Below are 27,875 nucleotides of genomic sequence, written 5' to 3'. Positions count from 1 at the left end.
GTGTTTGGTGTTTATTTTTTCACTGTTCTTTAATATGAAATTTGAATGATTCTGTGCTGCTTTAATTTTTTTTTTCCAGAAAAGTGTCATGAAGACAACGTGGGGTGTATTGGATCCACCTGTGGGGAACACACGTTTAAATGTGATTAGATTAATATCTAGCCTTCTGCAGACAAATACAAGCAGCGTGAATCAGGAGCTTATAGAACTAAACAGCATAGGAGTTATACTGGTAAGAACTTCATGCTGCCTTACTTCTGTGAATTGCTAATCAGGACTTTTCTGATCTTTGTTGATGCAGATATAGTATGGTTTCCAGCTTTTCAGTTTGTGTTTTAGCTTCTATTGCATTGACAGCTCTCAATTTCTAGTTTCACTGTTAAATGTATTCGTTTGTAGCATTTTCTTTCCTCTGATCATTCCTACGCATCTTACTCTTTGCACCTTCATAAATCTGCATGATTCTCTTGGACTAGTTTTCTTAAGCTTATTTTTTCAGCACCATGTGCTTGAGTTTTCAGCAGTGTTCAAAGCTTCCCTGCCATTCTTATTCTTTTGCCAAGCTAGCTCCTCAACTTCTTTGTCCCTCTTCTAATGTGTAACACACTATATGCTATTTCAGTGCCTTCCTAAAAAAGGGACAAGTTACTCTTGGTAGTTTAGAGAATTTCAAAACTGCAAGCAAAATGTGGCACGAGAAACTCGTAGTCAATGAATGAGAGGGTACTTCCTACCTCTTCGACTGCAGCAGGAAAATTCTTAGGTTGACCAAAGTGTTCCAATGTTGATATCAGTTAACAAATACCCAGCAAAACATGCTGGAATTTATACTGTAGTATCAGAATGTGATGAAAGCTGCTGATTCTAAGCAGGTAATTGCAAAGTTTAAAATATTAATGTTTTTCTGGCCTCAGATTGATTTAATCTAAAATCTTTCCTCCAACTAAAGTAGCTGAAGTTATGTCGTCTTCTCAGTGTCTCCATCTCCATTTCTCTGTCCAGCTTGGGTTTGCAGACAGGTATTAAGTGTATAGAAATAGAAATAACATCATTCTGACATGAATTCCCATTATCTAAGGGAATACATGTGATTTTCTTCCTAAACCTACTTATAAGAACAATCCAACATTCACAGCACATCTAAATTCAGCAGATTTCTTATAAGGAAAACCAGTGGTACCTGCCCTGAATTTCAGTGCTTCATGGTGTTTCTGAAACAACACGTACTCTGCTGCATATTCCTTATTAGGAATAGTAATTGTTCCCTTCAGTAACTTAGCTTTTGTCCAGGCTGTCATTAGTTTAGGAAAGTTGAAGGGGAACTGTTAGGTTCTTCAGATGTAGCTTGAATGAGACTTGAATTACATTATGTAATGCTCCTTCCATCACTGCATGTATTTCCATTACTAATCTTGTTTCCCTGGGACAGCAATCATTTGAGTTTTGTAGTAAGAAATAGTCTAAAATGACTGGATGTAAAGTTTGGAAAAAAGGAAAAAAGTGAAATCTGATGCTTAAAAGGAGATCTGTGACCAACTAGGAACATGACTAGATGAACACAATTCATGATCTGTCAACCTCAGTATTTGTCTTGTGTGAAGCATTAAATAATCTCAAATTGCATCTGGATTATCTGAGATAGCCTTCTTTAAGAGAAGAATAAAACCAGTATAGATAGTAGGTTCAAAGCAGTTAGATGTAATTTCTTGCAGAGTGTCTCAATAAAGGCAGAAGCGTGTCACTGAAGGATATTGGAGGCACTAAAAGTCTGTGGTGGAAAAAAGAAAAAAAATTGTTCAGGGCTAAGGTCATAAATGGCATTACTTTCTCAGGGCTGTTGCTAGCAGAAAGAACTTAATGGGGAGTATCATTTTAGCTTTCTTTGTCTGAAAGTGCACTATTGGTTGCCCCCAGGCTAACTCTAGCTTCAGTTTTTACTCTCATCCAGCATGATAGTCCTTATGCTCTGATAACAGCGAGCTGAAGAAATAACTTCTTTGTAAATCACGCTTTTGCTTGCACAGTGAGAGTTATTACAGAACTTGGAGAACTTGCTTGCGTTGCTGTTCACATTACTTGCTGGAGAAAGTCTTCTGTTTGAAGAGACCCTGGTTTGTATAAACTCTTTTGAATTTGTTTTTCAGGACATGTTCTTTAAGTATACGTGGAATAACTTTTTGCATACTCAAGTAGAAATCTGTATTGCATTGATTCTTGCAAGTCCTCTTGAAAGCACAGAAAATGGCACAATTACAGATCAGGATTCCACTGGGGACAATCTTTTATTGAAACATGTAAGTTGTGTTTTTGGAAGGAGTTTCTTCAATACTCCTACCTCCACGACATGGTAGCAGTTACTCTTACATAAAACATAACTCAATTTTCCTTCATATAGAATTAAGAGTTCTTTGTTTTTTTGTTTTCTTAACATGTCAATTCTGGTTATTAAACCCAAGAGTGCCACAAAGTGGGTTTTTGCTGCCTTCAGAGTAAACGTGTGTGTAGAGCTGCAAAAGCTCCCTTTTAATTGAAGTTCCACTTACTGTTAAGAATTAAAATTGCTATTTCAGTGTCTGTTCACTTCTACAGTTCAGCAGCTGCCATCAAAGAGAAGTCAAAATAATGTAGCTTCAGCCTTCAGGCTTTCGCCTGGGATCTGGCTGCTGCTTCTGAGCATTGAAGCCCTTAATCCAAGTATCTATCCTGAACCTGAAACTAGTTGCCTTGTAAGACATGAGGATTTCTTAAAATCAGCCCCGAAATGCACAATGTTCCATTTAACTTTACAGCTATTAAGTATATTTTGCATTTTATTCCACAGCTCTTTCTTAAGTGCCAATTAATAGAACGAATACTTGAAGCATGGGAGATGAATGAGAAGAAGCAGTGAGTAACTAGTTTTCTCATTTCCTGCAGTTGTCTAAATACAGTTTTAATTGTGAAATGTATACATGATCAATTCAGACTGAGCTGACCAACAAATACACTTGCTTAGAATGTTTTAAAGACAAATGCATCTCTTTCTTGAAATATGCAGTGCATTAAATATTTACTTGGAAGAACAGTTTGCTTGGTAGTAAGTGGAATAATTAAGTTCTACAAACAGTTAATATTTGGATTAAAGCTTTCACATATACTGAATTTTCTTTAAGAGTCCTTCTGTTTCTCTTAGTAATGCCTGAAGTTTAGACCATCTTTTTGGTAGCATTTGAATACATTTTCCCATTACCATATAGGGATAGAACCAAGTCTGTAATTCCTATTCTGTGTAAAACATCAGCCAGTTGACTCTACCCATCTTCAATTACAGAAACATATCATGAAGTTTTAAAGGAATAGGGGGAAAAAACCACACTTTTGGTCAGTAAGCAATTGAAAATTAATAAACAGATCAAAGCATGTTACGTTTTGGGCAGCAACAGACTCATAATTAACAGAAGTGAAGATCTCAGCAATGAAATACCTTCTGGAAGTGTGTGATTGTGGAAAGGATGCAAGTTTCAGGTAGCCAGTACTGTCTGAAATTGAGTTCATATCATGAGGAAAAGCTTCCAGTCTTCACCTGAGGTGGTATAATGGTGCTCTGAAGGCTCTTGTATTTCGCTTGAGAGACTTCTGAACAGTGAATGTTAGAGCTGACTTGTGAAAATACTGTTAGCTGACTGGGATACTGTTGCTGGCTTGCTGGTGTATTATTTGAGGAAACAGTACCATTCCCTGAAATAGTCCTATTCCTATCTGGTGTGAATCAGAAAATACATGACTAGTGCAGCTGACCTAAAAGTAAGGATGTTGGAATATCTGAACACAGTGTTATGAAGAAAAGGGATGCAATTAGTAGGGATTCTGGCTAGGTTAGATCAGGCTGTCCCATCTATCTTCTGTCATATATCATCGTTATCTCCTGAGGTTATAGGAGAACTACTAACCTAGATTATGAGCAAATAGATTCCTGTTTCTATACATTCAACCTAAAACTATTTTTTGGTTGGATTTCCTTGATTTTAATGCCTGCCATGTAGGAGAGTTCATTACCTATTTGCTATTGAAAGTTTGTGGTATTAGTGGGAAAGCTGTTGGTATAAACATCTGATTCTGCTTCTGTGTGGAAAAAATTGATTTACTCTTTGTATCTGTTTTAGTTTCCATGGAAATAAATAGGAAGCATTACTTTCAGAGCGACCTACATACTACCCTAACAGATAATGCAGCAGAGTGCTCAGAGTGTATGGGAGCACTGGAAAATATTCTCAGCAGCAGTGTTTTTCTGAATGTTACAGATGTGTTGTCAGTTTTGTCTTCATCTTGGTATTCAGGGTATTCTTTTTCCCCGCACACCAACTTGAAAACAGAAATGATCTGTTCAGATGCTCTGAACTTCCTTCTTGGTAGTTACAGCCCTGTCAGGCTCCTGGATGGCTCAGTATAATCTAAACACTTGTATCTTAAATTGAGTATTTTTGTGTGCCTCTCGTTTTAGGATGCTGCTCTTACGTTTTAAGAACTTGGAGGTTAACTTGTCTGTCTTGTATAAGTTCTTAACTCTGGTGGAATATTTTGTAACAAAATACAATAGCAGAGCTGCTCAGTGTGCATGTGGTTCCATTTCTTTGGTCTCTTGCAGGGCTGAAGGAGGAAGACGGCATGGCTATATGGGTCATCTGACAAGGATAGCAAACTGTATTGTGCATAGTACAGATAAGGGCCCTAACAGCACGTTAGTCCAGCAGCTTATCAAAGGTAACCTTAACGCTCTTTGCCTTTCTGTTTGTGAATTCCAGCATCGCAGCTTTAGGAAGTTGATCAAACTTAAATTAGAAGGCAGATTTTGGATTAAAAAAATAGAGATATTTCTGACACATTCAGCTTAAAACCACTCCTCCTTAAACAGATGTTTAATTCTCTTTCAAACTTACCTGAATGGTATTGAAGCTCCTTGAAGTAAATGTAAAGAGATGCTGGCCTGCCTAACTAGGGCTTCTTTGCTAGATGAGGTAGTCCACATGGTTTTAGTATTTGTATGTTGTTACAATATTTCTGATTGCTTTGATTTATAAGAGGAAAAGAGAAACTAAAAATGGTGATGCTTTACTGTTGATTGTAACACATTGTTTTTCCTATCCTAGAGCTTCCAGAGGAGGTCAGAGAGCGGTGGGAGACATTCTGTACGAGCTCTTTAGGAGAAACTAACAAAAGGAATACGGTGGATCTTGTAAGTGGTGTTGGTTAACATTAAAAAATTTCCTGCCGTTTGCTTCAGCCCCGTTGTTGTTTTTTCGTGCCATTAGTACAGTCAGTCTTTCCTGCTGCCAGGCTACCAAGGTAGCTTGTGTGAAATCAGGTGCTTCCAGTCTGCAGATTTTATTGCAGGGCTGGATGATAGGCGTGCAAGAAAAAAGCACCCCAGGTCATGTGGCTTTTAAGTAAGAGTTACACATCAAAGGAGAAAGCGTAGAAACAGAGTATACTTCAGGAAAAAGTTGTCTTCATTTGTCTGTTGCATGCCTGTCCTGACTGTGGTATTGCATTTGTGGGAGCATAAGAAGGTGTCTGTGAAGCTTTTACATTTTCTGTGTTTAAACATGGCTTTTGTGTAGACTGATCTCTTGTCAAAAGATCAGTAAATAAATTCACATCATTTAACTGCGTTTACTTGAGAATCTGTACCATGGAGTTGTAGGGGTGTGTGCAGTAGGGCAGTGTAGTGTAGTACTGAGCAAGCTGTCATCTGCACATCTGCTTCGTATGAATGATTGTCCCTGAAGCGTGTCTTAAGGCTCAGCTGTAACTACTGTTATTTTGCCTCATTGCTGTCCTGGCTAAAATTTCTTTTGGAGTGCTGTTCTAATAGAAAATAGCTACTTCCAAGAACAAGTTCAGCCACACTGCTGCTTAAGGAACAGCAGACTATTTGCGCTGATTCTGTGTTGCATGATCAAAACCATATCTTCTTTTTAGGGTAATGGTTCAAACAGTTGTTGCTATGGTAATAACTCCATGTTTGCTTCTGCAAGCAGATGCTGATTATGAATTTTTGAAGGTGAATCATTTATTGGTTTTTATTTATGCAAATACTGTAGACACCTGAGACAGTCGTTTCATTTTCCTGTGTTCTTTGTTTTGGAAAGGAAGATCTGTGTATAATCCAGCCTTTTAGTGGCTATTAGTTCACATATCTTACAATAAAAATACAAGATTCAAGTTCTCTCAGGTGTAGGTTAATGATATTGAAATACTTCGGGGTAGTAGTAGTCTAGCAGTTGAGAAAACTGCAATTCAGTTTCTTGTTTGGATTTGAAATTATCACACAATAAGCAAATGACTCAATTATTTTGTATAGGTCACTACCTGCCACATTCATTCTTCCAGTGACGATGAGATTGACTTCAAAGAAACTGGCTTCTCACAGGATTCTTCTTTGCAGCAAGTGAGTTGAACTCTTCTAGCTGCATAAGTTGTTTTTATCTTAAAAAACAAAAACCAAAAAAACCTGGAAATAATCCTTCTACATTTGTACTGCTTGCAGTAGATTTTTTAACTTATTTAGATGTGTTCTCATGCACACGTTTACTTTATTGAGCCCATAGATGTGACTTGGCCTCTCAGTCTTCAGTTTTTAAACTGAGGTAGAGCTGTGTACACAGGTCTCTGCTCATTACACCTAAGCCATTTCATATGCTAGCTGTGTGGCTGAGCTGAACACAGTTTCTGTGACCTTTGTTCTTACTAGATGGAGAAGGCTGATACGGTGAATTCTAATTGTTTTTCTGGAAAATATTAATTGCTCTGAAATCAGAGTTGGGGTTCTGTTGGGTCTTGGTTAATAGATTTTTCTTAACATGTTGATCCTGACTTCAGTGGGGAAGGGGTGGGTTGTCTGTATGTTGTTGCATGCTTTTAGTTTAAGGCAAAATGTCAGGAGCTGCAGTTGTCACAACAATATAAACAAAGAGCCAGCTAAGTACAGCTCTGTGACAGATTGTATCAAGCAGCTGGAATGGTTTTAACTTTGTAGACCCTTGCTACTGGGCAGATGGACATAGCTCAATCTTTGTGAATTAAATTTCTAATGTGCTAGATGGCTTATTTGTGATTCAGTACGTGCTTTTGAGATCTCCTTTGTGAGTGTTTCAAAGATAGCTATTTATCATTTAAGGTAAGAAAAAATTAAATCTGAGGCTGTAAGGAAGTTTCAGATTCACCAGACTGAAAGCTTAAATCACAGCTATGTCCACCTTGAAGCTTTAGTACTTATAGTAACTGATAACTCTGTATTTAATATGGTGATGGCATTTGGAGTATTTTGGGGGTGAGTGATTATGGAGAACATTGGTGCCATTTTTATGAAGCATGACAGAATTTTTTCTAAAAATACTGTCTGCAATATAAATTTCCTTTAACTCTTCCATGGATGGTGAAAGAGTGGCAGCTGCTGGTGTGTAGTTTTGTCATGCAAAACTACTGATAGGTGCCCTATTCAAAGCATACAACTCATCTAGGTTATTAATCAAAATCATATTTCTTTTAGCTCATACTAACAGCTGTCTGGTACCTAGTCTAAGACTGGTTTTGGTACTTTGCACATTTTCTATACTCTTAATGATAAGTAATTGCTTTTCAAGGTTTGAATTGGGAGTGGTGGCTCAAATTTAGAGAGTTTCATTTTTATTTGCTCCATGGGTCTTGTGCATGTATGGTCTGCTTAAATTCCAGCATGATAGGTTGGATGCCATCTGAAGCAGCTCTAGTGAGAAAGTGAGATCTCAAAGCAACTCTGTGCTTCTCATGCACCCCTTAATAATCCAGGCAGCTAATCTCCAGAAATGCAGGTAGTACTGCAGTGAATAACTTGAAGGAAACAATATTTATATATATATATAAATATTGTAATAATATGTAAAATAAAATATACAATTACAATAAAATATTGTAATAATATGTAAAATAAATATTTAAAAAAAATTATATATATATATATATATATATTTTTTTCCTTAGCTAAATAAGCTGTACATTTTAAAGTTGTCTTGTGAGGAAAGCAAGATATTAGACAAGATAAGTCACTGATGGGAAATGCATTGAAATTACTAAAAACATTCTTTAATGAGTAAAGATAACTGGCTGCAGCTAAGCCTAATCTCTGTAGACCAGTAAGTAAAGGGGGGGGATCAGGAGGGTACCCATTAAGAAGTAATGAGTGAGGAGTGGGAAATACTAAGGAACCTGTTTACCTTTTAATTTTTTTGTCAAATTTAACTTTTGTTTATGCAGAATTACACTTGCATCCAAATTTAGTTTGATGCTGTGCTTCTAATAAGTCCCCACTGTGCCCAAAAGAAATGTTTCTTTTCACTCAGAGACACTTCTAATGCAGGTTTCTGATGAGCACTTCAGAACTGATGTCTTTGATAAAGGTGTCTTCCTGACAGCTGAGCCTGGGATGTAAGGTTTCTCATGCCATTACTATTTCATGTGCTGCCTTGCTATGGCTGTAGAAACTCTTCCATTGTTCTTTTGTTCTGCACTAGTTTAGTGTTGCTTTTTGTCCCTTTTTCAAACATTTGACCATGGGATGGAACTGTCTTCTCCTAGGCACACAAGCAGTTGGTAATTGCATTTTGTATGCTGTTGTATACAATTCTGATGTAGTGACCAAAGGAGTTTCATAATCCCTTCATGTCACGAGACTCATGTCTTAGTTTTCTGTTTATCCTGGTGACTGGCATTCATGGCTGCACCCTGTTTTCACTCCTGACTTTTAACATCCATAATAGCGAAGATGCTTTACAAGAAGAGTTCTCAGTAACCAGCATAAAGATGAATAATGATTTAGTGGGACAGTCAGTAATTGATTGTTAACCTACGTAAGGCTGATACATGAATTGTGTTGGAATGAAATCCTGAGGTTCTGAAACGCTCTCAGATTTTAAAATCTGAGATCAAAATACAAGAGTTTCTGCTTTGGCTTGGTGTAGCATAGTAACCCTACGTACCGGTGCCTGCATTTGGGTTTCTCAGACTCACTGATGGTATCTTGCTATTTGTCTCATACTTCTATAGCCATCATTTTTCTCTTTCCTGCCTTAATTCAAACTTTTTTTCCACTGTTCCCTTGTTTTCTTTCTGTATTCACCTTGTTCTGCTTCATCACTTTCTTTAGAGGTTCTGCCTGTATGCTGTGACCCCTTGGCTACCTGGGAAGGCAGCAAGAGAGTTGACATCAGCCATGTGTCCTGGAGTAGCTTGACCTTGGCTGACGTTACACGCAGAAACAACACTGTTAAAGGTTCCAGGAGAATGAGTACTAATTTAGTTCATAGTCCTGGTACACCTATCTGCTGGCATTTGGCACTGACATCCTTTTTAAAACATAAACACAGTTGTGACGCTGCACTGACGTGTGGGATGTGAAATAACTTGCTGTGTATGCTCTTCAGTTTCTTCTAGATGTTGAAGAGACACAATTAGTATGTATGTATGAGCAATACAGCTAATATATGAACTCATTATCTCTGCTTAATGGACTTCTCTGCATTTTTTTCTGCTCATATCTTAATATTCATATTAAGAAAAGCAGCTGCTTCTTTTGCCAAGTATGTTGTGTTGCTCCCCTGCTTAAGGGTGCATTCAGAATGGTGCTGGTTAACACATGGTTAAACTAGAGATTTAACTTTCTCATTAAGAGCTGCAATTAGACTGGCTTTCAAATCAGTAAATGTAGTCAGTATTACCATTAAAATTCCAAGGGTATGGCAGATCCTTTTGCTGACTCTTATGTTTAGATTAGAGAGACTTTTATTTCTTTGGAGCAAAATGGGCAAATAGGATTTAGAGTATTATTAGAATCATTATATCACTGTCGTTGGTCCTGGGGTTGCCAGGCCTTTTCTGATTATCAGATGCAACAAATGACGTCCAATTTTATTGACCAGTTTGGCTTCAACGATGAGAAGTTTGCTGATCAAGATGACATCGGCAAGTGAGTATATTATTATGCTGGTTCTGACTGTACTCTCTGGAACTTTTTTTTTCTTTCTGTGGTTTTGATGATGACAAATACCAGCCTATATCCATGTGATGCAGTTGGCTATCAGTCTTGTCTTCTGGTACCAAAATGTGTTTGAGCGCTCTTACAAAGCCTCTCTGAGCAGTTTATATGGGAAAGCGACAGCTAAATCGTTCACTTGAAATGGCCTGGCTGGCCAGTGTGAAAACAAAGCTTGTGAGTGAAGAATAAATTGTAGCTCTGCTATTAAAAGCCAGATGTGACCAATGAGTTGGCTTTATTGGGGAGCACTTCTGCTTGCAGGCACAGAGGGAGTCATTGACCCCTCTGAATCAGTGTAGCAGAACGGGTAGTTGCTCTGCTTAGAAGTTTGCCTATGAAGATGGTGGGAATCCATGCCCCGTTTCCTGTAGAGGAAACTGAGGGAGGGCATTATAAATCTGCCCTTGTTTCTAAGAACATAGCAGTTAAGATGTAAGAGCATGTCTTGGTCACGTTTTATAAACAACAAAAGCAAGTGGAAAAAGACAAGAAAACCAAAACTATGACAAACTTTTCTGTTTTTTTTTCAATTCAAAGTAAACTGATGCATAATGAGGAAAGAATGGGAGTTCTAACTGAAAGCAATACTGATTTAATTAGAATTCATGGCTTGGGATGAAAGAAGATGTAGTTAAAATTGAGTAAAAACATTATTTGATGATGGTTTGTGGAAGCGTAAAAAGGCAATGAAATGTAAGATCTTTGCTCTTCTGTAAGATGTGGTTAGTAACTGATGGCTACCTGCAACTTGCACATGCCTTCCAAGAAGCAGAGCTGCCTTGTTACACCACATAATCTGCTGGGAGGATAGGTGAAGTTTAGATGGGTGAGAAAGTAGCTCAGTATACTGTGGAACTTGGCTAGAAGCAAGTGAATTTTGGCAAGAGTGGGGGTTGGAACTCCTTTGTAGTGTATGATCTTGGTGGAAGGAAGATAGATGACTTAGTGAGACCTTGAGCTATGTGGTAGGTACGCTGAGTTTAATTCAGTTGTAGATTAACTGCCTTTTACTTTAAGATTATGCCTCTTGTGCAAGAATCAATTGCAGCTTAAATTACCTGCGTAGTGCAACTTCTAGCTAGGTGGTGATCCTGGGGTGGGTGGGGGCAGCTCCCATGGTAGTGCAGCCACATTTGACACTTGGTACTTTGGATCTCTGGTCTTGTACCTTCTTGGTCTCTAAAGCTGTGAGGATTAGAGGAAGAGAGTAGCTCTGAATTCACTGCTGTACGTGACCAGAGAATGTATTAACTCTTCTGAGAGTTTGTTAGGTTATCCTTCCTCTTTCTGTTTTCTTGCTTCCCCCAGAGATTCGATTTGCCTGGTGTTATTTTTGATCTAAGCTGTACCTGTATTAGTTTGTAAAACTGCTGGAAAGTTTGATATGTGGAGAAGTGTGAAGCCTCCAACTTAATGTGCAGCTTGGGGGGAAGCAGGTTTAACTTCCGTGTAGCAGTCGGTTAAAAAACCAGAGCTGTTCAGTGTTGTCTTCAGAAAACCAAAGTTGATGTTAATTTTTCACATTGCTGCTGCTTGTTAAGAAGGACCTTCTGGAGAGAGGTGAAATCAATTGTCAGATAAAAGACCTGCTAACGAGATCTTTGGAGGATTCAGTTAGAGATGTATCTTTAAAATACTTGACAGCTGAGAAAGCCTCAGGAACGACGGACTTCCTTAGTAGAATTTGTGTGCTTGGTTTTGTGTTGGAAATGACTGCCTCTTTAGGTTTCTCACTTTCCTAGTCTCATAGCGTAAGTAAGGACTTGTGAAAATGACATGTCCTCGTGTGATAACATCATCTTTTCTTAGTGTATTTCATGCATCATTTATTTTGCAGTGTTTCTTTTGATCGGGTCTCAGACATCAACTTTACCCTCAATACAAATGAAAGTGTAAGTATGCATTCCTGTGCCTGCAGAAAAATTGCCGTCTCTTAAACTGAGTGACCTTTAAGGTTTGGTGATGGCTTTTGTTTATTCTTTTATGATGTATCTATAACCTTAAGAAAGTAAGTACACCTTATTCCTGCCTTGTGGGGATTTTCTAGTTAGATTACTTTATTACTGTTCCTTATGGTTAATATTAAGCAAGTGCTTCTAATTTGTGTGTCCAGGTTCAAGAACAAGCTTGGATCTAGTCAGTGCAGACTGCACGTGAGTTGAGCATAGACACTGTTTCAGCATTCTGGCAAGATAGCAGTAACAGGAAGTGAAGAATAGAGACTTCTAGCATATGTACTGCATGTCAGTTGAGCTGAAATGAATCCTGCTACAGAAAATAAAGCTGGAATGTTTGGTGGTGCAGTTGTGTGTAAAGCTCTTTTGATGTCATTCCTACGCGCCATTCTGAATTGTGAGGGAGCCTCCCAGCAGCTCTTGGATGAGTGCACTCAGCATGTTAGCAGTTGACTAAAACAAGTTCCACTGTATGCTTTCCTTAGGAGCTTTAAGTTGTTGATGCCTTCTGGTTTTTCAGTCCTTACTGAGAGGTGCTTTTTCTCTGCTAGTTTAAGATTCTTTTCAAACCAATCATGTATTTCCAAAATGCTGAAGTAGAATAATTAATCCATAAAGAGACTTTTATATTTTTCCTATATTTAGGGCAATATAGCATTGTTTGAGGCATGCTGTAAGGAGCGGATACAGCAGTTTGATGATGGTGGTTCTGATGAAGAAGACATCTGGGAAGAAAAACATATTGCATTCACACCAGAGTCCCAGAGACGTTCCAGGTAGGACATCTGTGTTCAGCACTACAGTGAGCCTTCCCACTGAGTACACATTCTGCCTCAGGTTGGCTGATTGCACAGGCTGTCCAGCTTAATTTCCTTTCTTTGGAGAAGTTGGTAGAGGGATAGCTATTTTTTATTATTTATTAAGGCTTTGTTCAAGCCTTAGTTTGCTTAAGATTGCTATCCTGACTACTTGGTTCTTTCTGCATCTCAGCTTATTTCCTTTTTCTCTCCCTCCGTTCAGCCCAAGGCAGCTCAGTCTAAGGCAGTCCCTACCTGTGTAGACAGACCTTGCTCTCTTTTTCTGTAGTGCTACTAGAATTAGAGTATCCACTTCCATTGCCATAGTTGCCCTTATTCATACTGCAGTTGTGGATAAAACTATATAGGCAGCTGCACTGAAGGAAAGGAGCATCTGTTCCCCAAAACTCTCAGGGCTACACAGCCTCCAGTGGCTTCTGGATTTTGTCCCAGCATAGCTTTTTGACCTTCCTGTGATTTAAGTCCCAAACCACATGTGCTTCTTCTGTTGTGGCCTTTGGAGTGTGTGGGGCTGAGACCTCCTCCACATGAGCAGTTGTTCTGTATGCTGGCGTTATGTACACGTAGGTGATGTGTTTCAAGCATGTGCTTAGATATGTCATTACTTAACTGTTAATGCTGGTTGTGCTCACCAGGAAGGGAAATTTGCCTCTAGGTTACAAAGTACGTATGCAAATGGACTGACTGGAATACGTTTGGGTTTGTTTTCAACATAAATTGTTTTCTTATGTTTATGTTGGTCTTGACAAGAATTCTACAATTCAGTGCTTCTGTTTAGTGTATGGAGATAACTGGTCTAATTCCTTTCTCTTTTCTAATCTCTTCTGCGTGATGGGAGTGAAGGTTCTCTTTTTTTATGTGCAGAAGGGAAAAAAAAAAAAAATCTCTTTACATGACCAAGTGATAAACCTTTGGTTTTTCTGGGGGGAGGGCGGAAATAAGGGGCATGCTGACAGCTCATGAATTGGGCTTCACTTAATGTATCGGTGACAATAGCTGTTACAGTTCTATCAAGCCTCAAACTCTCTAGTATTCTATAGTGCCCTAGATCCAATCCCATGTAAACTCTGTCTTTGTATTTTAAGTTCGGGCAGTACGGACAGTGAAGAAAGTACTGACTCTGAAGAAGAGGATGGAACAAAGCAAGATTTGTTTGAATCACATGCCAATACGGAGGACAAAATGGAAGTAGACTTAAATGAACGTATGTAACTTTTCTGCCAACTGCTTGGAATTATAGGAAAGTGCTACATTTAGCACAGTGTTATTTTTGTAAGAGCTTTCCTCCTATTGTTATTTATTCCAAGTATCTTAATCTCTCTCACTGTAAAGACTGCTTGCTGTAGAGTACGTGGGTATTGGGCAATTAAAATTCCTTACATGTCCTGAGTTAAGTTACTGGAGTCTAAAATTCACATCTGTACTCTTCAAGAGGGAAAATTGAGTAGGAAAAATACAGGAATGGGAAAAATAAAAGTTAATTTACGCATCTCAGATGCTTGCAAACCTGATAGGTTGTTATTCTCTGAGCATAAAATATGGCTGTTCTTACTAGAAGTTTTTCAGACCAACACTTCGTCTTCAAGTGTTCTTTTAAAACGCATTCTGCAGAAGGGAAATGGATTGAGATTGGTGTCATTTCACACATGAATATTCTTGTTTACAGTGTGTATCAGTAGGGCTCTCACATGGAAAATTAATTGTTGTAATTGGCTTAGAAGTTTTCACAATCAAATTGCAAACTAAAATGGCTTTACTTGAACTGGCAATGTCTGTAGCAAAAGCCCTGTGTTTATCTAGACTGTAAGGAATTAAAAATTACAATAGAAGGAATAGTTAAGGGTTTTCTTTTCTTTTGTCAGATTGGTGTCGTTGGCATCTGTGTGTCAAACAAGTTTTGATCCATGTGGGTCTCCTCCCATATCTGCCTGGGTTGGAATTTCTAATTGCTAGTCAGAGCTTCCTTTTCAGCCTGTTTTTTTGTATGTAAGTGTTAATGAAGAAAATGTTTCCCTTGGGTAGGTGAAGTATTTTGAATTGACCTATCCTCAATTAGATGCTTTTAAGTCCAGACTGCTCCAAAATTTAATATCCCAGTAAATATTTGAAAGTCATAAGGGGTTTTAAGCTTTTCTGAAAAAATGCATGAGATGTTAGAGACCACCTGTACCTGCGTTGTCGTGCTCATTTTCTGTGTTGAGGAAAATGTGCATAGGAAACTGAAGGAAGGGATGAAAAACCTGAGGGTGCTGTTTTTTTTTAAGCATAGAAACTAGCACTGAAAATCTGCAACAACCATTAATGTTAGGTTAAGGAATAAAGGGGAACTGCACTTGTGGTCTAATACAGTTTTTGTGTTCCTCAGATTAGTGCTAATGATTTTTCTCAGAATACTGAGAGTTACCATTTTTGAAGTTCTGCCTTGCTAGCAGAATTTCTCTTGAAGAGTGCATACACAGTTTAACTATATACAGAATTCATTTGCATGTGCTTTAAAATACAGTTAAGAATTTTGCTGCTCCTTTTGGAATGTGCACGTAGAGAATCAGCGAGTTAGGCATAGGTACATTTGCTTTCCTTAAATTGGTTCCTGATGAATTTGCTGATTGGTTTTCTAGCACCAAATTGGTCGGCTAACTTTGATGTGCCCATGGAAACTGCGCATGGTACCAATCTGGATTCTGTTGGGTCTGATGTGTGGAGTACAGAAGAACCTATGCCAGCCAAAGAAACTGGCTGGGCTTCTTTTTCAGAGTTCACATCCTCTTTGAGGTAAGAACAGTTGTGATACAGGGCGAGTTCAGCTGCTGTTTGGTATTGTTGGGGTGTGCCTCGCTACCAAGGCTGTGTTGGAGGTGTTTTGCTGGTAATGCAGAGTGTGCTGTGTTCAAAGGCCCCACACATTATAGTGTTGGATCTTTGTATGGTCAGTTTAAACAGTAGGCTTTTACAGTATTAGTGGAACCTAAAGGGTCATTGTTTTAGAGGATTTTTGAAGATGATTTGTGTACTTGAATATTGGTCTCTGCCTGGAAGCGGGCTATGACTTCTTTGGTGCAGACTGAACTCAAGGAACACACGTAACTGTTGAATGTGAGGGTCATAAAATGTTGATGATGATTCTGTTTTATCAGTGCTCTAAACTTTGTTTAAAAACAAAACAAAGCACACACATGGTTATGTAACTACAGAATCTAGAAAGGCAGCTCTGTAGTATTTCGACCACAGCTCACATACACTTTCTTTTGATGTGATCAGTATGTCAGAAATAATTGAGCTCCTCTGTGCGAGTACCTCATCATCCCTACAGATGTAAAATCTGAGTTGCCATATTCTAGTAAGTTTTGTAAATGAAGACATGGCGTTGCCACATTAGTGGATTGAGAACATGCTACTCTGTAAATGATGGAAGCGTTTCAAGTGGTCAAAATTTGTGTTTTGAATTGCTCCACATCAGAAAAACTTGTAGCTATGCTGTGTATACCACTGAGCAAATAAATCAACTTCTGCAGTCAGTAATTAGGGCCTGTGTCGACAGCCTCAGCAGAGAACTCTGGATTTTCAAGGTTCCAAAAAGTGCATTTAAAAAGAAGCTTAGAATGTTGGGAACACTGCGAGCAGCCAGCAGTAGTTCTGTGCCTTGCAGCATCTCCTTTGCAGGTAAAAATAACAGCAGTGCCAAATATATCCTCAGTTGGTGCCGTGCTCTGCTGGGTTTTGCATTACTGAACTTCTGTTTGGGACACCTTAGCCAAGACTCACGTGAACTTGGTGTCATTCAGGTTCAGTAATGCTCGAGGCTTTGTGCCTTTGAAAGAACCAAATGCAACTTTCATTCTGTTGTTTGTAAAGCTTATTTTTATTTTGTGTTTGAAGCTCGACAGATTCCTTAAGAAGTAATTCTCCCGTGGAAATGGAAACAAACACAGAGCCAATGGATCCCTTGAGCGCAAATGCAGCTGGTCTTCCAACACAGCTGGAAAGTGAGTACGCTGCATTCAGAAATGTGAATGGATTGATTTCTAACACTCGAACCAAAGAAAGACCTCGCCAAACTATACTGTATCCAGGGACCTCTCATTTGGTTCTGCTCTTCTGCTAGCCAATGAGAATGACTTGCAAAAAAAATTTTTGAAGTTCAGTTTTCCTGGTTAATACTGCCTCTGAAAAGCCTTCCTATCATGAGCAGGGAAGCTAAATCTCTTCTGTTAGAGAAGCCGTGCGTTTGGCAGCACTTAGCTCTGCTGGTGCCCAAGAATAGTCAGTAGCCTCTGCTCTCTTCCCATGTGCAACAGACCTCAAAGTGTTCAGATTTCCCCTTTCTTCTTTTTCCTTTTGAAATTACCTTTTATGTATACGTGTACTCCTTGTTCTATTTATATGAAATGATTAGAAGTCAAACCTGCATTAATTAATTTTCTGTACATATTAGTAGACAGACAGAAGTCAAAGTGCAGATGAGAAGTCCAGAAAGATTGGATTTGTCAGAGGCTTTCCAGTACTTGGGAATTTACTGGCAAATTGTAGAGCATGAAATCATGCAATGAATTGGGCTGTAGAAGACCAAATTTGGTATTCTCATACCACTCTACTCACGTCTTGGTCAAGCAAATGTATCGCAGTAACCACATGAGCAGCCATGTACTGAAGTGCTCGGTTTCTTCCAGCCCCAGGAAGTGTTGCTATGGAGGCCAGCTCAGATGGAGAAGAGGATGGAGAAAATACAGACAAGGTAACAGAAACAGTAATGAATGGCAGCATGAAGGAGACGCTGAGCCTTACTGTAGATGCTAAAACTGAAACGGCTGTTTTCAAAAGGTGAGAGTTTACTCCTGATGTATTGCCTTCCCACTCTTGTTTTACAAGTGCTGCTGATGGAACGCTGTCTTCAGAAAGAGTTTCAAGTGAGAATTCCTAAGTGTTCAACCAGAGCCCTTTTCCAAATGGAATTGTCTTGAAACTTTATTTCCGGTTAGTTACTGGAATAAGATTTTCCTTATCAAATCTGAATTGTCGTTGGAAAGTTAGCAGGGGGAGGCTTGGCCCCATTTTGAGCCTGATGCACGTTACTGTGCCATTTTAATGTACATTAAAATAATGATGCAATTGTAGATCAAGGCCAAAGCCTTTTAAACTTTGCAACTGAGTATTTGATTTGGAATTCAGTCTCTTGTGAAAAGAGCTTGGAAGGGAGAGATTGAAGGGCAGCTGGGCGCTGCTCTTGAGAGTAATTATTCAGAAATCTGGAGTCATCAGTGATGTGGATGTCAGTGTCAGGTCTGTTCTGGTCTCCTGGTGGTACGCAGAAGTCTCGAACCAGACAAGCTCGTTAATTTTGATATCTTTTGATACAAAGTGTTAGATTTTGATACATGGCCTTACGATATGGTTATACTCCATATTACATGTACAAGGACCGTGATACGTACAATTTGTTTCCACCTTGTATACCAAATCTTAATGATGAAATGTTTTTTTATTTGGTGTCACTTCTTAACATAAGGAAACAGAGGCTAACTGGTCTGACCAATTATATTTTTGCCCGTATTGATACTGTTTTTCCCTGCTCTGATCTTGATGGATCAGCATGTTATTAGCATTTTGCATCCAGCTCTCTGCTCATTCTTTTATACTTCCTATTATCTGTCTCTGTTTGAGTTTTAAATGCTGAGAAGAAATTGACTGTATGTTTTAGGGATTGTTTAAAAGAGCCACTATCTTTCCAAAGAAAAAACTTCCTGGAGTTAGTCCCTGCGCTGTCCTTCTTAAATGCATTTTACTTCTAGCTGTCCTGTTAGTAGACAAGTACAGTTGATTCTGGATGCTCTGGGAATTGAAATGTAACAGTCACTCTTGTTTCTATCCTTTTGGATATCTAAGTAATAAATTGTAACCTAGATGAAGTGCCAAGAAATGCTTTTTCATGTGGGGGAGGGAGCGTTTCTGACTGCACAGCACTTAAAGAATCAAGTGGCTGTTAGAGAAATTGAACCTCAGCAGTTGAAAGGAGCAGTGTGACTCTGGAGTGGTATATCATGGAATCAGAATGACTTCTTGACTTAGTAAATGATGAATCTTCATTCTGTATTTTAAAGAACGCTTTTATATGGTCTGCACTTCTGTTGTTACAGTTCAGTCACAGTTGGATATCAGTGGTGCTTTTACATTTAAACAGCTTTAAATGACAAATGGTACTGTGGCTTCTGATGAGAGTGCAGAAAATGACGTTGATATGAGTAGGCAGCACGTGGTGGCAGTTGCTGCCTGTCGTCATGGAGTTACTTGCCTGAGCTATGGATCTTCTCAGCTGAAAGGAGAGAGGTGCAAAGGGAGGGAGTATGAATCTGGGATCTTGATTTGGGAGGGGGGATGTTAAGTGTAGAAGAGAGTTGACGGGATGAGATCTTTAATGTGGACTGTTTAGTTCCAGTGTAGAGATAAATGGCCTCATATTGGTCAGAGCTCACGTGGCTTTCTTTAAACGTACTTTTAAATATGCCCAGACAGCAAGTGGGAAATAAATATTTTATCCAAAGGAAATAATATTAAAAAAAATAGATCAATTTAGCTTTAGAGTGGAAATCATATCTGGCAAAGTGGATGCTCTCAGACCTAAGTTCTGTATAAGTTTCTGCCAACAGAAGATGGGTGGTGATCAAATCAGTGCTGAGGAGAAGCATCATAAGGACAGGAGCTGCTATATGGAAAACTGCAAAGGAGAAAAATGACTTTTGAGCTTAGTTGATAAGGGAGAAGAAATTGAGAAGGAGAATGGAGGATACCTCTTTAAGAACAATGACAAAAGAAATTTAGAAAAGACCTGGTGCTTGGGGCAAGTATTTCAAACAAACACAGAGTTTTAAGACAAATGAGGTAATAAACCAAATGGGAAAATGGGTGTTGGTGAGCATTCACAGGGATAAGACATTATCTTATAGGCTGCGTAGATTTAAGGATATGTGGGAGGAAAGAAAAGGATTCTCTGAAAGAGGGAGGATCCATCGGCAGGAGAGCTGTAAGAGGAGGAAGAGAAATCAGCAATGACTTTAGAATGCTCCAGACGACTTAACTAGACTTACTGCTGCAGAGAACAACTCGGTCATCTGCAGAGCTGCCCTCTGCCCTTGTCGCTGTACAGATAACTTTGTACACTGACGTGCCAATCAGGGCCTGAGTTAATGGGACAAGGTGGGAAGCCAGAGCTTTTATAGTTCTCTGAAGAGGCAAAACACAAGTTTTGCACGCTGCTTTTTCACCCAGCTGTGTTCAGTTCCATGTCTGAGGAGACGCTGGTGAATTGCAGTAGAGCAAAGGCCGGTATGAGTGCTGCACCTACAGGTGTAGCCATCGGGTCGTTTACCAGTAAAGGTGGTCAGTGATTCTGCTGATTTGTTTTACGGACAGACTTTGTCGATGCCAATTTCTAAGGGAATCTTGAATTTCTTTTATACTTTCTCCCTTCTGTTTTTGCATACTTATGGCTTCAGAGTGTTGAAATCCTATCGGTATGTACAGTAAAGGATTGTAACCCTGATCGTTATCGCTGTGGGCTTCACACCATTCCTTATTTACTTCCTGGTTGTATTTGTAATCATTGTATTTCCTGCATTTTTATCCAGTTGGTTTTTAATGGTTTTGAACGCCGGTGCCTTCAGTGTTTGTTAAGTCTGGACTCATATGCCTGATCTTCATGTTTCAATCATAATTTAAAATCCATTTGCATGTGACGCACCAAACCCTTCTCCCTATTTTCTGCTGTTGTCTGAAATATATTGTAACTTAAAAATTAAACTCACAGATTAAATGCCTTGTTTCCTTTCATGTAGTGAGGAAGGAAAATTGTCTACCTCGCAGGATGCTTCTTGTAAATATGTGGTAGAGGAGAACGCAGAGGTTGCGGAAGAGGCTCCTTCAGCTTTGCAGCCCACTAACAGCAGTCCAGAACAGAGGTAACTGCACTCAGGGATGCTTTCAACTCTCTAAGTAGCATTTATATATTTTTCTATAATGGAACTAACCTAAAGAGGTCTGCTTTTAATTCAAGCTACGTATGCACTTGCATCTATTTATGAGATTTTTACTGCTGTGTTGTCCAGCCATACTGAAATTCTTGAGTCATCAGGAATGTATTTGCCTTGTGTTATTTTACTTGCAAATATTGTTGTAAATATTCCTATTCCCACTCTATTTTCTTTTATGTATTGGTTCACGATACAAACTTGATAAGAATTATGAAAGCTATGATTGGAAAAATGGGGATATGTTTGATTTTGTCCTGAGCATTGCTGTAAATTGGGGCTGCTGTTTTTCATTCTGTATTTACACTGCTGGAGAGCTGGTGGGAATCCACCACTGCAGCTGCGTGGAAGGGAAATGCCTTAAATCATGTTTGTTTAATTGTGAACTGGTCAAATAATTGCCTCTAATTTTGAATCACTTACTGTTTGCACTTTTGTCTTTGTGAGGTATTGATCTAAATACTTTTAGGTTTGGAGAAGACTTCTCAAAGTACATAAATGGTTTGAAATAAAGTTCTCTGGAGCAGTCTGGATTGCTCAGCGTATGTATTGGAGGAAAGAAATGTTGTTCTTTAGCAGCTTGGTTGCTAGTACAGTCTTAGAGAATAGTGGTTTAGTAAACAGTTCTGAGCTGACAACTGTCAAAGGGAGAAATATGTTTTTAAACGCTGCAACAGCCAAGAATTTGAAGTAGGTGAGAAGAATTCCCACCTTGAAAGTGGTGTTTGGTGAGAACCTTGCTCAGGGACTTAGGTCAGAGCAGTGTCTGGCAGAGGTAGCTTCCAACTGCTGCTGTGCAAGAGTAAGGACAGTTTTGCACTGCTTCAGCCTCCGTCCTGCCAAAAGTCTCAGATGGCTGGAACTGATCTTGTTGAAGGCAGAAGGGCTGCAGTTGAGCCAGTCCACGCAAGCTGCACAGCTCAGAGAAGGGGAAGAGAGCCTTATTTCCTGTACTTTAGTACATTTGCCTGGAGATTAATTACGTGTCTCCTCTGGGAGCCAATGGCTTGTTGCTCATCAGGGTATTACAGTCCCAGAAGATTGTGTTGGTGTTAATGCTGACGTTTCCTAATGTAGATAGAATTTGGTGTGCAAGAGGAACTGTGCTGTCTTAAAGAAAACCCATGCAAAAGGAATGTGCATTTGTCGGTTACTGAATTCTGAGTAATCCCTGGGGTCTGTTCTCTTGCTGCAGGGCAGAGTCTGGAGGAATAGTGTTGTGCCTTCTTTTTGGGGAGCTGCAGGAGTTCTGACAGCGAGCATATTCTGAAGGGAGGGAGGATTTTGCTTAACTCAAAGCAATTCCAGGGACTTTTTTTGCTGTGCAGTGTAAGCAGGAGTTAGGATTCTGAATATATAAATACACAAAGATGTATTTTAATATTAAGTTGCAATAGTTTAAAAGGTATTTTTCAACTTCCACAGATATAAAACTATTATTAGAGGAACTTGGTATTTCTCACAGAAATGTTCTGCAAGTATTAGTCATTTTTTAAGACTGTAGGCACTATTACACTCTTCACTTTCTAGGCAAGACAAAATGTAAAGCTTTCATAAGCTGAGATTCAGAAGATAGCTTGACATATAATGCAACAGAACTCTTGTGAATGTTTTTGATTATACTTTATGGAAACTAAAAAAAGGTGCAAGCCTATTCAAATTAGAGATTCTGTCTGTCTGGGACTAGTTTGAGTGGGTATGTTTTGCATCCAGGACCTGAGATTACACTGAAATATTGATCTGTTTCTTTGTAAGCCTGATCTTTCTACTCTGCGTGCATTCAGTAAACTTCATCAAGAAATTGATCCAGTTGGAAGAAAACTGCCCACTTAAAGGTGGAAACACAGAAACTCTGTCTTCCACAGCCCCTTTTTTATCTAGAGGTGCTGTTTTTATCGATGCAGCATTTCTAGCAGTGCTAAGCACTGCGTTACAGGGAAGAAAGAAGTGTGTGGGTCCTTGCCTTCTGAGGTGATTGCCTGCTGAGTAAAGATGCTCGTCTTAGCCGACAGAGGGCTCTCAGAGCCAGCAGTTCCTCAGATTGCTTTTGGGTTACAGAGAATCTCGAGGAACTCCTTTCATTGAATGGCGCAGCTCAGTGCTTTCTCTAAAGGTGACTGTCACAGCAGATCCTCATATACGTACAGAACAAATGTCTAGATAATCTGAATTGTACTTTTGGGGCTCCATGCATGTGTGACTGGCGGGAGGAGTCCCTAGGTAGGTCTTTGGCTGGTGGCCGCAGTAATACTCTCTGCTAGGAGCCCTTTTCTGTTGTAAATGTTTTCCAAATAGTTTGTAGTTTACTGCCTTCTGAACTGTCAGAACTCCTCTCTGTGCAGCACTTGCTTCCTACCTTATAGGTTTCTCTAAAAAGTGTTTAACTTTGTCTAGTGCTGTCTGTCTTTTTATCTAATATGTACATATTTTTTCTTAAAAAGTGTTTTTAGTGCTTAGCAGCCAAAGACTTAGCTAGGGGGACTCCTGCTGGTCATGTGCATGTAGAGCACGGACCCAAGAGTGGCTTCTCTGTGATGTACACCATCAGAGAACAGGAGTTACAGGTAACTTTTCTCATGCAGTTCCAAATGGTATTTATATTCTTTAAAGGAAACTCCACATGTGTTCAGTAGACTTGCGCTAAATGGAAGCTGAGATTTTTTTTGCTTTTATTGCTTGCAATTCTTAATATTTTTATGCACAGCTGATTTGATCTCTTCATTTGCATTACACCAGGGCAGCTGAGCTCACATCTTTTCCCAAGCTTATCTAGAACTGTATATACTATTACCATTTTCACTTTTACAGGTTTGCTCTTTCACTTCTTCCATACTTACCAACCTTTCATAGTGATGGTCTGAAGTTCAAAGTATTAGTGAAACAGCAGCTTGTAAACTTAATCGCCAAAGCAGTTGTTTTTCCTGTTATGTCTTAGTTGCTTATTTTCAAATGCAATCTGAAGTATCCCAATGTCATCTTTTGCCTCACAGAGTAAGCTGTGGAGAAGTCTCAGAAGCGTGCTATTTATCGGTGGTTCTCTAGGGGAGAGATCAGCAGCTCCAGAGACCATTCAGTTACTCGATAAAGATGAAACACATTTGCTGAGTTACTTTGGCTATGCCAAACGAGATAGAAAGAACTCCCAGAAAAGGACGAGCCTGTAATTTTTGCTTTTTGCTCTGTGGAATTCTATTCTGAAAAGTTTAATTAGACTTGCAGGAAAACTTGTGGGTTTTGGCTTCCCTGTGTGGCGAATGTTCGAACCTTGTAATCCGAACTGTAGAAATCAGTAGATTGGAAGAAATGTCACAGCCTTTGCTAATTTGTCTGAGCAGAACTTCCCAAGCTGGAAGGGACTCTCAAAAATCGCAGAGTCCAACTCCTGACTCCGTACCAGGACTAAACTGTATTTTTGAGCGCTGTCTAAATGCTCTTTGAACCTGGGGGCTGTGCCCACCACCCTCTGATGCAGAACCTTGCTCTGACACTCCCTTGATCCTCCCCTGTCGCAGCTCCATGCCATTTCCTCAGGCCCTGTTGCTGTCGCACAGCAGAGCTCAGCGCTGCCCTCCGCTCCCTGTGAGGAGCTGCCGTGAGGCCTCCCCTCAGCTCCTCTGCTCTGGACTGAGCACACCAGGCACCTCAGCTGCTCCTCACACCTTGCCCTCCAGCCCTTTCACCGCCTTCATAGCCCTGCTCTGGATGCCCTCTGACAGTTTTATGTCCTCCTGGCATTGTGGCACCCACATGGCATGCAGTGCTGGAGGCGAGGCCCTGCAGAGCAAAGCGGGACAAGCCTCCGTTGTTCAGCAGCAGTGCTGGGCCTGGCGCATCCCCTTTGTGAGCCAGCAGCGTGCCCTGGCTGCCATCAACTTGCCACCAGCCAGAACAACAGAGCCCTTTCTGTGGGGCTGCTCTCCAGCCTCTTTTTCCAGTCTGTATATACAGCCAGGGCTGACTGATCCCAGGTGGGCAATCCAGCTCTTGTTGAACTCCATGTGGTTGGTGATTTTCCAGTGCTCTAATCTGTCAAGATCTCTCTGCAAGGACTCTCCACCTCAAGGAATTCAGCAGCTCTTCCTAGTTTTGTTAATTTAACATTGTCTGCAAATTTGGGCATGTGGGGAAAAAAAAAAAGACACCACCTGTTTCTTGTACACTTACATCCTTTTTTGGCCTCTTAGGACTGATCAACGCACCCTTTTAGGAGAGACATCTGTTAATGGCCCTGTATGATATGTGATGTCTGCTGCCTTGGCTGAAGAAAATGAACTGATACCCGGGGGTTTGAGCGTTTCTTGAGGATTTCATCTAGAGCCTGTTGAAGCCAGTTACTGCTGCACTAATTTTGCAAGGGATCAGGACCAGCAACATTTATATTCTAGATTTTAAGACATTGTACAGAAATTCATAAGTGTAAAAATATTGCACATTGAGAAATACCAATAATTTTTGCGTATGTTTATATTGTATTGTTCTAATTAACGGGTGGCCTGTGAAATAAGATCCTGCCACCCATGTAATGATGACAGTAGTGTTACTATAGTTAAAAATGGCTGTAAGAATAGTTTTATAAAAAAAAAAAAGTGAATACACAAATCTAATGTATTTGAGACATAACTATTTGATGATTAGTGTGACCAAAGTATTTAGCAGGTTTTCATACATTTTTCACCTTGTAAAAAGAAGGAAAAAAAAAAAAAAAAAAAAACCAAAAAAAAAAAACCCCACACCTGAAATTCATGTTTCTTCCGGGTTGGCGAAGAATTGTAGAACTGAAATGCCCTATAAACGTTATTTTGGTTGTTTTAGCTTACAGAAGTGATTTAAATGAGAATTTTGGTGTTCAACATTTTACAACAGGTTTTTTTAATTGGTAATTGTTTTCTGTATTGTTTAAGACAGATCAAAAATGTAAGTCTATTGGTAGAGATTTTAAGTATTTATTGCTACGACTTAGTTGACAAATTGATGTTACTGTAAAGCCATATGTTCTGTTAAGTCTTGTTTGCTTGAAACAATACCTTACAGGTGAAACACTAGGATATTTGAGGTGCACATGGCTTGTTGTGTTAAGTGATTCACCTGCCTTTTAACCCGTTCACCAAGATTTACTTTACTCCCCAGCATTACACGACGGAACATTTCAGAACAATCTGCGTATTGAAAACGCTGTAATCCTCTTAGACAAGTCCAGTACATGAAATGCCCGTGCTGCTAATGTAATTACAGTACACGCATTTTAAAAGTATATAGTGTTCTTTTAATACCGATTTTGGCAGCAGAGCATGTTAATTGTTACTTTCACTGTACTGATCTGTGTGAGGCTTTCATTTGTATGTTCTAAACCAGTTTTTTTTGCAGCTGGTTTGTGTATATATATATAGTGATTATGGAAACTAATTCTGTGTAATTTATAATTTTCTATGTCAGTGTACAATTCCAACAGCCTTCTCAAACAAACGGAAGCAATATTCTGTATATTGCCACATTGTCTGGTGAAAGGGTTAAAGTACTTCACCTCCTGCACTTTTAGATGCAAATCCATTTTTATTTCTGTAATAATTATATTCATTTATTTTTACATCATTTGTTTTCCTGACCAGTATTTAAAGCCAAAAGGATACTCTAAACAATGGCCAATGATTTATTTTAGAAAGCGTCCCAAGCAACGTGCCTAAACATTACATTGCATACAGAAATAAAAAAAAAAAAAGGAAAAAAGTCCAATGGCATTGCACTTACTGCTTCCTGTCTTGCATTTTCCTCAGAAGATTTTAGTAGCAACTTGTTGCAAACTCGTCAGCTGTGTGAAAACGGAGAAAGAAAACATTATGATAGAAGGACTTGGAAACTATAGTTGCCTTTCTATTTGTACCTTATAAATGATGGAATTGAGTCCGTTTATGTTGTTTAATTGCAGAATTGCTTCCAGATGCACCTTTTCTGAAAGTGTTATCTATTAATGGTGAGGTTGGCAGTTGTCCTTTCATCACTTTCTTACCTGTTTTGGAAACAGAAGTGTTCACTTCAGTGCAGGAATTGCAGTGCAGCTGTAAATCCCACGTGCAGGAGAGCAGTGTGGTGTCTCCTTCTGTCCTTTCCAGTGAAGTGATTTGTCCCTCGCTAGCAAGGTGCCGTCACTTCTTACGTAGCCAGGAGGAGTGAAGGTGGTACTGACAGTGTCAGTCATTAACTGTATTTCAGCCCTGTTGCCTGCAGTTCAGCCAAACCTTGTAGTTTGTCCTCCTTTCTGATAGTGATCTGATGTGACAGTTCACTACTTAGTTCATGCAGGAGATCAAAATTGAAAAGGAGTGTTCTCTCTCTTTTCCCTCCATTCCTACCATGTGCTTTCAGGTGAGTAGAGATGTGATGGTGGTAAATGCAGACTGCTCTGTCAGCGTAGTCTGCCTTCTGTCTAAAAGGTGTGCTAGAGAGAAGGTAAGCCAACCTACTTTATGCTGATTCTAGTGGTCTGATTCTGAGCTACTGCACTTGCTGTTAAGTTGGGAGGTGTGTTAAACCTGGGATTTAAACTAGATTTGATGTAGTGAGCTTGCTCTGAGGTCTGTGGTATGTTTTGCCCACAAGTACATCGCTTGTACTGGAAACCCTGAACTTGAAGGGAAAGCTTTGGCAGTAAAGGGAAATCCTGCATCATCTCAATGGCTCTGTTACCCAATCTGTTCAATCAAATTTGACTTGATGGAGTAACGTCCAGTACCTGTGTATGGGCTTGACTTCCTGCAGTTCTGCAGTATCCAGTAGCAGTTAGCCAGTCGTAGCAAGCTTACTGCAACCTTGTTCTGAACGCTCGCGTTGCAGCATGTCACTGTGCTCGTGGCAACTGCAGGTGCAGTCACTGAAAACGGGGGTACTGTGGCATATGAAAGGACTTCTACAGGCATTGCCAGACCAGCAGTATGTGCAGTAGCTCCCTGCCCTGTCAGACCTGTCTCCGTTACCTGGTAGAATGGATGAATCTCACCACCTTGATTGGTTACATCAGTGCAAACCTTTGTTAAAAGTATAA

General features: G+C 39.5%; 1 protein-coding gene across 10 annotated transcripts in view; it reads left to right on the top strand.

The window, feature by feature from the left end:
* Nucleotides 1-26,425, top strand: part of PPP6R3 (protein phosphatase 6 regulatory subunit 3) — a 51,191-nt gene extending 24,766 nt beyond the window's left edge. For 9 of the 10 annotated variants that reach the window (XM_042884612.1, XM_042884610.1, XM_042884614.1 and 6 more), the window contains 15 exons: nt 80-232; nt 2,145-2,294; nt 2,822-2,886; nt 4,625-4,740; nt 5,127-5,212; nt 6,341-6,427; nt 9,882-9,979; nt 11,886-11,940; nt 12,649-12,779; nt 13,907-14,025; nt 15,440-15,593; nt 16,698-16,804; nt 17,489-17,639; nt 20,648-20,770; nt 25,024-26,425. In XM_042884612.1, coding sequence (XP_042740546.1) covers nt 80-232; nt 2,145-2,294; nt 2,822-2,886; nt 4,625-4,740; nt 5,127-5,212; nt 6,341-6,427; nt 9,882-9,979; nt 11,886-11,940; nt 12,649-12,779; nt 13,907-14,025; nt 15,440-15,593; nt 16,698-16,804; nt 17,489-17,639; nt 20,648-20,770; nt 25,024-25,075 — 1,647 coding nt within the window. In that variant the 3' untranslated portion in view covers nt 25,076-26,425. The remainder of the gene's footprint in view (nt 1-79; nt 233-2,144; nt 2,295-2,821; nt 2,887-4,624; nt 4,741-5,126; nt 5,213-6,340; nt 6,428-9,881; nt 9,980-11,885; nt 11,941-12,648; nt 12,780-13,906; nt 14,026-15,439; nt 15,594-16,697; nt 16,805-17,488; nt 17,640-20,647; nt 20,771-25,023) is intronic. The other variant, XM_042884615.1, reaches the window with a different exon arrangement.
* Nucleotides 26,426-27,875: the final 1,450 nt, after the last annotated feature.

This window comes from Lagopus leucura, unplaced genomic scaffold (assembly GCF_019238085.1).
Source record: "Lagopus leucura isolate 7727_CA_CO unplaced genomic scaffold, USGS_WTPT01 Super-Scaffold_100044, whole genome shotgun sequence".
NCBI lineage: Eukaryota > Metazoa > Chordata > Aves > Galliformes > Phasianidae > Lagopus > Lagopus leucura.
Note: the sequence above shows the minus strand (reverse complement) of the source record. Positions and strands in the feature narration are given on the sequence as shown.